Source organism: Cibotium barometz, chromosome 4, assembly GCF_041138505.1.
Source record: "Cibotium barometz isolate CiBa-2024 chromosome 4, ASM4113850v1, whole genome shotgun sequence".
NCBI classification, from domain to species: Eukaryota; Viridiplantae; Streptophyta; class Polypodiopsida; order Cyatheales; family Cibotiaceae; genus Cibotium; species Cibotium barometz.
This window is the reverse complement of record NC_141049.1, coordinates 46,926,168-46,937,257: the sequence shown is the minus strand read 5'-3', so window position 1 is coordinate 46,937,257 and position 11,090 is coordinate 46,926,168. Positions and strand designations below refer to the sequence as shown.

At 40.8% G+C, this 11,090-nt stretch overlaps 2 protein-coding genes across 2 annotated transcripts; both read right to left on the bottom strand.

Annotated features, from left to right (window-relative positions):
- Nucleotides 1-585: 585 nt before the first annotated feature.
- On the bottom strand, nt 586-2,672 carry LOC147639326 (mitogen-activated protein kinase kinase kinase 18-like). Its single transcript, XM_086790119.1, has one exon. The coding sequence runs from the start codon at nt 2,276-2,278 to the stop codon at nt 836-838; it is 1,443 nt and encodes a 480-aa protein (XP_086646245.1). The 5' UTR covers nt 2,279-2,672; the 3' UTR covers nt 586-835.
- A 5,091-nt stretch (nt 2,673-7,763) lies between these two features.
- Nucleotides 7,764-9,418, bottom strand: LOC147639325 (mitogen-activated protein kinase kinase kinase 20-like). The gene has a single exon (XM_086790113.1). It carries the CDS (start codon nt 9,269-9,271, stop codon nt 8,039-8,041), a length of 1,233 nt encoding a protein of 410 aa, XP_086646239.1. The 5' UTR covers nt 9,272-9,418; the 3' UTR covers nt 7,764-8,038.
- Between the last annotated feature and the right edge of the window lie 1,672 nt (nt 9,419-11,090).

Sequence of the window (11,090 nt, the reverse complement as noted above, 5' to 3'; positions counted from 1 at the left end):
GAAATGCCATAGATACCATGAGTTGGAGGATGACATGCACATCTTCATTCATTGTCCTGTTGCAAAAGTGTGTTTTAATGCCTTGGCTAAATGTATTCAGAATTGGAATGGTTACACCTTAGGCTGAAAAAACTTGTTACTAGGGGAAAGGATTGGGTGCACCATGGAATTATGGACAATTTTGAGAATTGAAATGTTGTGGTGTATTTGGTTACATAGACTTAAGTTCATTTTTAACAACAAGCCTACTAACCACATCTGGCTGAAAGAGAAATTGGTGCATACAGGTGAAAGACACATACAAAGGAGGCTGAAAGATCTGGACTCAAAATTAGGGAAACTGCACAACAAAGCTAAAGACAATCAGGTGGACCAGCTGAGTCAAGCAATTCACGAACATTTGATGATAAGAGAGACAATCATTTCCAAGGATATTGTGCTTATTAGAGCTCTTTATACGCTATAACCTCTCTCTCTAATATCTTAATATAAGCAGCCTTTATTTGAAAAAAAGGACGCTTTGGCCTCATCAGAAAAAATAAGTGAGAAAATATAAGCAAACAAAAAACACAAGAACAACTTGCAAGACCTCAATAATATATTTGCATTTTCAAAAATGTGTAGCCAAAGTACACAAGCTCTCTCTTGTCCGGGCATCTCCAGGATTGCATTCACTGCATGCCGACGAGACGTTTGAGTCGCGGATGTGCTTGCACGCCTGACCAATTTGAATTGTGCTTGCAGGCGCACCTCTCCGACAGCCCAAGCGTAGTTCTGTGGAGCTAATTTGCTCGCTGATTCTTCACATATCGCCATGAAAGAAAGCCTCCCCAATTCACCCCACAACCTTTGTGTTCCTTCGAAATGCTGCAGAGTCCAAGCTCACTTCGTAGCCTTTTTTCAATTGGACCTCCCCGGCTCCAAAAGACTCCATGAAGGGCATTCGCCTGTCTTTCGACCAACCGTCTGCACTCTTCACTGTGACCCAATTACTAGCATCTGGGATGCTTACATCCCTTGAGTACGTTGTTTCTGTCGTCGTGAAAGAAGGGCAAGGCGATCTAGTGGCCATTGGCTGTTGCTTAGAAGCCATGTGTGGGAAACAGAGAATGGGCACAGAGCCCATATAAGAGTCATCTTCCCAATCGCTGTCACTGCTGTGAAGGAATTCAAGAGTGCTTCTGGGAGATAGTTGATCGCACTTGTCATCACCGCCTGCTTCCAATCTGGAAACAAAAGGATGCTGGAGAAGCTCGGCAGCCGTCCACCTAGCCTTTGGATCCCTCTGCAGGCATTGATGCAAGAAATCCCTGGCCTCTGCAGAGATAGACTCTGGCAATGGTGGATTTTCCTGTGAGCACCCAACCTTGAATAGAAGAGCTGCCAGATTGGCGATGTTTCCCCATGGTGGCCTGCCTTGAAGCATCTCCACCACAGTGCATCCCAGGGACCAGATGTCTGAAGGGGGTCCTTGCTCCACAGCTTGGACAACCTCAGGAGCCATCCAGAGAGGGGTACCCCTAAAAGGTCCGCCCACTTGCGAGGGTGCGCCCACTCTTTGAGCAGCCCCAAAATCAGCAATCTTGACACCGGACGATCCAATCAAGATGTTCTGGCCCTTGATGTCGCAGTGAGCAATCCCATTCTGGTGAAGGTAATTCAAGCCCTCTAGAATTGCGCGGGTGTAGTGCCGGACGCGGAGCTCATCCAGTTTGCCGCCGGATTTCTTGAGGAGGTCGGCGAGGCTGCCGCCGTCCATATACTCCAGGAAGAGGTTGCGGGCCACGGGGGAACCGTTTTCTGTGGAGTAATCGGCCCCTAAGCAGCGGAGGATGGTAGGAGAGCGGAGGCCCTGGAGGATGGTGAGTTCATTCTCTAAGGCCAAGAGCTCTGCAGAAGAGGAGGAAGAAGGGGCAGGGGAAGAGCAAGGGGTGGACTTGACTGCAAAGAGCGCGCCGTCGTCGAGGTTAACGGCGAGGGAGACGTGACCGAAAGAGCCAGAGCCAAGAGGGGAGCTTCGAAGCCAGTGTCGAATGGAGGGCTCCGAAGAGGAAGAGCGGCGGGGCAGAGACATGGTGGAACTAATGAATTGTGGTGCGAGCGGGCTATTTATGCGCGGGTGCCAGGTTGGCCACCGGAGTCTTTCACTGCCCTCCACGTGGAGTAGGTGCCGGCTATTTGTGCTTTTGGGGACCAGAGGCTTCGAGCAATGATGCGCCGACACGTTGAATCGCGGAAGCCCGGGAAGCCGGCAGGCGGCTTGAATGGCCAGGGCCATGGACCGGTACGGACAATCTCATCACGCTGGACCTTTGAAGTTTAGAGGCGGCCCCATAACCCTCTACATTTGAGGGGCACCCGGACAGACTAGTGTGTAGAGAGTTTTGAACCCCCGTCTTTTTTTTTTAATGCAAAGAAATTTATATTAAGTATCAAAATAGATACAGCACCCTAAGGTGAACACTGGAGCTTATGGACTTTCCTAAGCCCCCCCTCTCTATTTTCCCTCTAAGCTGCAATAGCCCACACCTCCAAATGTGGAGAGTTGGAACTTGGGGGGTGGCTGACCTATGATAGGAGGTGCAATAGCCCACACCTCCCTTCTAGAGGTGTGGATGGAGCTTTAACTCTTCATGAAATCTAGAGCATCACATGTGATCCATATGGTATTTTGACCTTTTGAGATGTCACTAACTCTTCATGAAATCTAGAACTCGCACATGATCCATATGGTATTTGAATCCTATCAATATTTTTTGTTGACAATACCTTTCTCCACTTACCAACCTTAGGTCATGGATGTGAAAACTTCTTATAGCGTTGGGTGGTCTTTATTTATTGTCATCCTTATGCAAGATATGATATCATCTTGCAAAAGGTGACCAAACGTCACACATGTAGGCTACTCTCTCTAGTTCACTATTTTCGGACTCATTAGCTCAATGCCCTTTGCCTTTTCCTCCCTATTCCATATACGTGTTTGGACTGGGCTTCAACTTGAAAAATACCTTATGCAAGATATGATATCATCTTGCAAAAGGTGACCAAACGTCACACATGTAGGCTACTCTCTCTAGTTCACTATTTTCGGACTCATTAGCTCAATGCCCTTTGCCTTTTCCTCCCTATTCCATATACGTGTTTGGACTGGGCTTCAACTTGAAAAATACCACTTTAAAAAAGAAGTTAAGAAGCCCATGAAATAGTGCTTTAACGCTATTCTCGAGGAAACCAAGTTCAATCGGTGCCCTTCCACATACTCAACTTTGGCGTGAAATGTTCCATGGCCAAGTACCACGTTTATTCAAGTGGAACATCAAAACCCATATCAATACCTAGAACCATAAAGATTTCACCTTTACCGATGCTTAAATTACATCCTCGATTTTGAGGAACGGATATTGTTTTCCTTGTACTGAAAATCCCTATTGAAAAATATTAACACCTCCAAAGCTCTACAATATCAAAGTTTGTATTCTTATAGTGAAGCTGGTATCACTTACAAATAATTCATTATATTGAGGCATTAGATGGGAAAATATGGAAGTTAGATACCCTCATTAATAAGAGCTTTTTGTGTTCTTTCATGAACCAACCACCTAGGTGAATCAAGTGCAAACAAAAGGAGAGACAAGGGGCAGTCTTACGTAACGGATCAATTTAATTTAAAAGTATGAGTAAAATAACCATTATGAGTTAAATTGTACTCATTGGTGGATAATCTCCATCAAGAAGAGTGGAATCCATATTGAGAAAATAAGGAACAAATCTAATATCTTTTATACAATCAAGGATAAATCTCTATTTCACCTCATCATGTGCGTCATGAAAACCATTCTTAACAAATTTAGTATCTTACTATGATTATGGGTTCACTCGTATCCCTCCCACAATAAAATGATGGTTGATAAATCATTTCTTTCTTTTATGAATTTGTTTTTCTTAGGTCTAATAAAGGGATGCATCGTAGGATTAATTATGATGGCTAGGAAGAGATATTGAGGTCAAAGGTCTTGATAGAATGTTTCTCCTTGTCTGCAAATGAAGGTCTATGATACGTGTATCAATATTGTGGTCAAGAGAGATACACATCAAAGCAAACTAAGCAAGCCTCAAAATGTGAGATCCCAACTAGGGTGCTCAACTTGAAGACCATTTAGGGGTTTTCCTCTTAACCATATATTTAGTTTATTGTTCTAATTCTTGTCAAGAAAGAAGATTATCTAACATTATATCCATGTATCCAAGGGTAATTTAAGTCCTACATTGAAAGCACAAATCTCAAGCTACTTGTTGCCCCCACTCAAAAGATTCTTCCTTTACCATGAGGGCCAAGAAATGATTATTTAATCATAGATGCACAACAAAGGTGAGTTACCCCAAGAGTATCTAAGCCCTAAGTAAAACATGTATAAAAAAAATGTGTATCTCGAAAAAGGTAAGGAGCTTTTGGTGAAATTGTGAATGGTTGACAAAGAGAGACTTTCTACTTCAAAGGCTTCTTCTCTAAGCTAATCTAAGTTTTTTCTTGAATTGAGATGGTCTACTCTTAGCCCAAGAAAAAGGAAGAAAAAGAAAATAAAAATAAAAATGAATAAATCCCAAGGGCTATCACACTTTTGTTAAGTCACTTGAATTTTTTTAAGTCTATAGATGTATGTATACAACTTCCAATCATACGACATACAACTCATCAATACATCGTATACTCCATCTTATATAGACCAATACCAATCGTTTGATGAACAAGGTTAGTCATCCATTCTAGTGCTTACTAAAAACAAAATATTCAACTAATTAGAATAAGAACAACTCCACAATCTACCTGGTTTTGGTTCCCAAAATGTGTATAACATGAACTAATCTTTTGATAGATACAATAGGTGATAGAGTTCACATAAATTATTTTTTTGTAGCTAATCCAAAATACTTGTATTCATTGTGAAAACTTTTTAAACATAATAACCGTAAATGTTTTTTTCTTTCGGAACTTAAAATATGCTTATTATACTTTGATTTTAAAATTATCAACAACCCAATTGATAGCTTAAAGGGACTAAACTCCATTAAAGGTAGTTAAATCAAACTCAAACAAAGGTAGTTAAATCAAACTCAAACAAACTACACTAGGAGGTCTTTATCAAACAATCACATTTAAAAAATCAAATTTGAAAAAGCAACTTTAAAGCGCTCCATTCCATGATAAAGTTTTATGCAAATTTTACTCACTTCAACACTTTTGAAGTGCCAACAACTCGTTTATCTTCAAGGTATGTGAAATCTAGAGAATAACATGTGATCCATATGGTTTAACAATCTTTGATTGATAATATCTTTACGCTTCAAGTTTATTTTTAAGAATGTGTCATTGTAGGATAATATATCAACTTGAACTTAGTTAAGATGATATTTTACTTGTGATAGCTGAAAGTAATGATCACATGTGAAAATAGCTCATGGGTCTTCGAGAGAACTTATAAGCATTGGGTACATTGATTTTGAAGGACTTCATATTGAACCCAATTCGAGTTCAAGTACACCTTTGTGACCATTTTCAAGATGATATCATATCTTACATCACGATGTGGCTAAAGAGCCAAAGATGGAAAGTTTTTCTACATGCATAGCTAAATTTCAATTCAAGTGACAAGACAAACCATGTGTGTTGGGTGTGTGTGTGTGTGTGTGTGTGTGTGTGATACTAACATACAAGTGAAAGCACCTTTCTTTGATTAACAAGAAGAAACAAAGAAAGTTGGAGCTAAACGGTTACTATAGACTTGCCTTGTACTCTAGCAGGTGACAATGTCACTAGTAATACGTGTTTGTTGGACCATGGCAATGTTGCTATAAAGAAACACATGTTTGATCTTTGATTGATAATATCTTTACGCTTCAAGTTTATTTTTAAGAATGTGTCATTGTAGGATACTATATCAACTTGAACTTAGTTAAGATGATACTTTACTTGTAATAACTAAAAGTAATGATCACATGTGAAAATAGCTCGTGGTGGGCACTGGAGAGAATAAGCATTGGGTGCATTGATTTTGAAGGACTTCATATTGAACTGAATTAGAGTTCGAGTACACTTTTGTTACCATTCGCAAGATGATATCATATCTCACATCACGATATGGCTAAAGAACCAAAGATGGAAAGTTTTCTACATGCATAGCCAAATTTCAATTCAAGTGAGGAGACAAACCATGTGTGTGTGATACTAACATACAAGTTAAAGCACCCTTCTTTGATTAACAAGAATAAAAAAGAAAGTTGGAGCTAAAAGGTTATTGTGGACTTGCCTAGTGCTCTAGCAGGTGACAATGTCACTAGTAATACGTGTTTGTTGGACCATGGCAATGTTGCTAGAAACACATGTTTTATCTTTGATTGATAATATCTTTACGCTTCAAGTTTATTTTTAAGAATGTGTTATTGTAGGATAATATATCAACTTGAACTTTAGTTAAGATGATAATTTACTTGTAATAACAAAAAGTAATGATCACATGTGAAAATAGCTTGTGGGCATTAGAGAGAATAAGCATTAGGTGCGTTGATTTTGAAGGACTTCATACTGAGCCTAATCAGAGTTCAAGTACACCTTTGTTACCATTTGCACGATGATATCATATCTCACATCACGATGTGGTTGAAGAGCCACAAATCGAAAGTTTTTCTACATGCATAGCCAAATTTCAATTCAAGTAACGAGACAAACCATGTGTGTGTGTGTGATACTAACATACAAGTTAAAGCACCTTTCTTTGATTAACAAGAATAAACAAGAAAGTTGGAGCTAAAAGGCTACTGTGGACTTGCCTAGTGCTCTAGCAAGTGACAATGTCACTAGTAATATGTGTTTGTTGGACCATGGCAATGTTGCTAGAAACACATGTTTGTGAGACCTTCACGAGCTCAACTAACATAATATTTGAGAAATAGATAGGAACCACATATGCACCTAGATTGTAAGGACAACATTTGTGAGCATCAGACGCAAGGACTCAATAAACTTTTTATTTTGATCTTGAACATGGAAAATGTCTTATTCTTCTTTTTCTATAAAAACGTTGGCTTTCACATTTTAATAATATAAATTACAGCAATAAATATGTTCTACTTTTGATCATTATGTGTTGTCCATGCCCTCTCTCTCTCTCTCTCTCTCCCTCTCTCTCTCTCTCTCTTTGTGTGAGGGTGGGGATGAGCACATCTTTTGATAGATACACTAGGTGATAATGTTCACATAAAGTATTTTTGGCAGCCAATCTAAAAAGCTTCAATTTGAAAATCATAGTCTTCATGATTGCTAAACATTTTTCTTGTTGTAACTTAAAACACACCTTTAACATTTTGATTTTAAGTTCTCAACATACAATCATTACTTATGTTGAAATTTATAAAAGTAAACGAGAAATTAAAGGCACAAAGCTTAGTTCAAAAAAGGGACTAAAATCCATGTATAAGAGTTGAAGATAGCTGAATCGTGCAATTTTAAGTTTGCACATCATAATTCTCTTACTAAAGCATGGTTAATTTACTGATATACATTTACATAAATACCTTTTATAATGTATAAAACCGTGTGTAAATCATAGTATTGACAGAATAGCCTTTAAAAAAAACTTAGTTCTCCTATAATATGTAAATTTCAGGTTTTTAAAAATCGAAAATCTAAAACTTCTTGCAAACGAAATGATAAGTCGAAAAATCGGGACGCTTTGGCCTCAACAAAAAAAACATAAGAACAACTTGCAAGAACTCAATAATATATATTTGCATTAAAAAATGTGTACTCCAAAGTACATAAGGTCTCTTACGATCCAGGGGCTGAACAGAGAGTAAAATTGTGCATCTCCAAGGATCATTCACTGCGCGAATCGCTGCACCCCCGATTGAGCAGGCACCTCTCTCATTTGAACTGGGCGCTCGGGCTCGCCGGCGCACCTCTCCGACAGCCCAAGCGTACTTCTCTGGAGCTAATTTGCTCGCTGATTCTTCACCTATCGCCATGAAAGAAAGCCTCCCCAACTCACCCCACAACCTTTGTGTTCCTTCGAAATGCTGCAGAGTCCAAGCTCACTTCGTAGCCTTTTTTCAATTGGACCTCCCCGGCTCCAAAAGACTCCATGAAGGGCATTCGCCTGTCTTTCGACCAACCGTCTGCACTCTTCACTGTGACCCAATTACTAGCATCTGGGATGCTTACATCCCTTGAGTACGTTGTTTCTGTCGTCGTGAAAGAAGGACAAGGCGATCTAGCGGCCATTGCCTGTTGATTAGACGCCATGTATGGGAAACAGAGAATGGGCACAGAGCCCATAGAGTCATCTTCCCAATCGCTGTCACTGCTGTGAAGGAATTCAAGAGTGCTTCTGGGAGATAGTTGATCGCACTTCTCATCGCCGCCTGCTTCCAATCTGCAAACGAAAGGATGCTGGAGAAGCTCAGCAGCTGTCCACCTCGCCTTGGGATCCCTCTGCAGGCATTGATGCAAGAAATCCCTGGCCTCTGCAGAGATAGACTCTGGCAATGGTGGATTTTCCTGTGAGCACCCAACCTTGAATAGAAGAGCTGCCAGATTGGCGATGTTTCCCCATGGTGGCCTGCCTTGAAGCATCTCCACCACAGTGCATCCCAGGGACCAGATGTCGGAAGGGGGTCCTTGCTCCACAGCTTGGACAACCTCAGGAGCCATCCAGAGAGGGGTACCCCTAAAAGGTCCGCCCACTTGCGAGGGTGCGCCCACTCTTTGAGCAGCCCCGAAATCAGCAATCTTCACACCGGAGGATCCAATCAAGATGTTCTGGCCCTTGATGTCGCAGTGAACAATCCCATTCTGATGAAGGTAATTCAAGCCCTCTAGAATTGCGCGGGTGTAGTGCCGGACGCGGAGCTCATCCAGTTTGCCGCCGGATTTCTTGAGGAGGTCGGCGAGGCTGCCGCCGTCCATATACTCCAGGAAGAGGTTGCGGGCCACGGGGGAACCGTTTTCTGTGGTGTAATCGGCCCCGAAGCAGCGGAGGATGGTAGGAGAGCGGAGGCCCTGAAGGATGTTGAGTTCGTTCTCTAAGGCCAAGAGCTCTGCAGAAGAGGAGGAAGAAGGGGCAGGGGAAGAGCAAGGGGTGGACTTGACTGCAAAGAGGGCGCCGTCGTGGAGGTTAACGGCGAGGGAGACGTGACCGAAAGAGCCAGAGCCAAGAGGGGAGCTTCGAAGCCAGTGTCGAATGGAGGGCTCCGAAGAGGTGGAGGGGGGCAGAGACATGGTGGAACTAATGAATTGTGGTGCGAGCGGGTTATTTATGCGCGGGTGCCAGGTTGGCAACCTTTCGGCCGTCCGAGTCTTTCACTGCCCTCCACGTGGAGTAGGTGCCGGCTATCTGTGCTTTTGCGGACCAGAATCTGCGAGCAATGAGCCGTCGACACGTTGAATTGCGGGCACCGTGGACGCGGGACGGCGGCTTTGCGAATGGCCAGGGCCCGGTATTCATTTGTTATTAATGGGTCATAACAAAAGAACGCACACCAGGTCATGAGTCAAATAGTGAATACGCACAACTCACACAACAAAGGAATGCACACCAATGACCATTCATGTGTTATTCATGGGTCATAACAAAAGAACACATGAGTCACAACAAAAGAACGCACACGTATGATCATTCATGTCATGAGTCATTGTTGGAAAGTACTTGAGTTGGGTTTAAAATAAACCATCCATTTGGAAAAACCACTTATATTTTGGCTTTTCTATTTGGATATTTTAGTTATAAAGCACATTGATGTAAGATGTTGCTCTACCAAGCTCATTCAAAGACCTTATAACCAAGTTCATATATGAATTGAATTGGGTAAACAAGCTCATATATGACAACCAAGCTCATTCAAAGACCTTATAACCAAGTTCATATATGAATTTGAATTGGGTAAACAAGCTCATATATGACAACCAAGCTCTTTCAAAGACCTTATAACCAAGTTTGTATATGACAACCAAGCTCATTCAAGAAGACATTACAACCAAGCTCTTTTATGACAGCTCATTACAATAAACACAAGAAAATCACACTTGATGGTTTTTTCATTACTACTTTTAATTACATAAAAACATACTAGAATAATGTGAAACATTTTATTTTCCCAAGACAAAGTCACCTAGAAAAACATGACTTTTAAGATGTCAATAACTCTTCATGAAATCTAGAGCATCACATGACTCTTCATGAAATCTAGAACATCGCACATAATCCATATGGTATTTGAATCCTATCAATCTTTTTTGTTACAATACCTTTCTCCACGTACCGAACTTAGATTCTTCTTATAGCGTTGGGTGGTCTTTACTCTTATTCTTATGTAAGATATGATATCATCTTGCAAAAGGTATTCAATACCATAACGGATTTAAAAAGAAAACACTCAATGCACACATGTAGGCTACTCTCTCTATCTCACTATTTTTGGACTCATTAGCTCAACGCCCTTTGCCTTTCCCCCCTATTCCATATACATACATGTTTGGATTGGGCTTCTACTTGAAAAATACCGCTTTCAAAAGGAAGCCAAAAAAAACAAGTTAAGAAGTCCATGAAATAGTGCTTTAAGGCCATTCTCGAGGAAACCAAGTTCAATTGGTGCCCTTCCATATACTCACTTTTGGCGTGAAATGTTCCATGGCCAAGTACCACATTTATTCAAGTGGAACATCAAAACCCATATGAATACAACCATAAAGACTTCACCTTTACCGATGCTTAAATTACATCCTTGATTTTGAGGAAAGGATATTGTTTTCCCTCTACTAAAAATCCCTACTGAAAAAAGCTCTACAATATCAGAGTTTGTATTCTTATAGTGAAGTTGGTATCATTTACAAACAATTCATTAAATTGAGGCATTTGATAGGAAAATATGGGAGTTAAATACCCTCATTAATAAGAGCTTTTTGTGTTCTTTCATGAACCAACCACCTAGGTGAATCAAGTGCAAACAAAAGGAGAGACAAGGGGCCGTCTTACGTAACGGATCAATTTAATTTAAAACTATGAGTAAAATAACCATTATGAGTTAAATTGTACTCATGG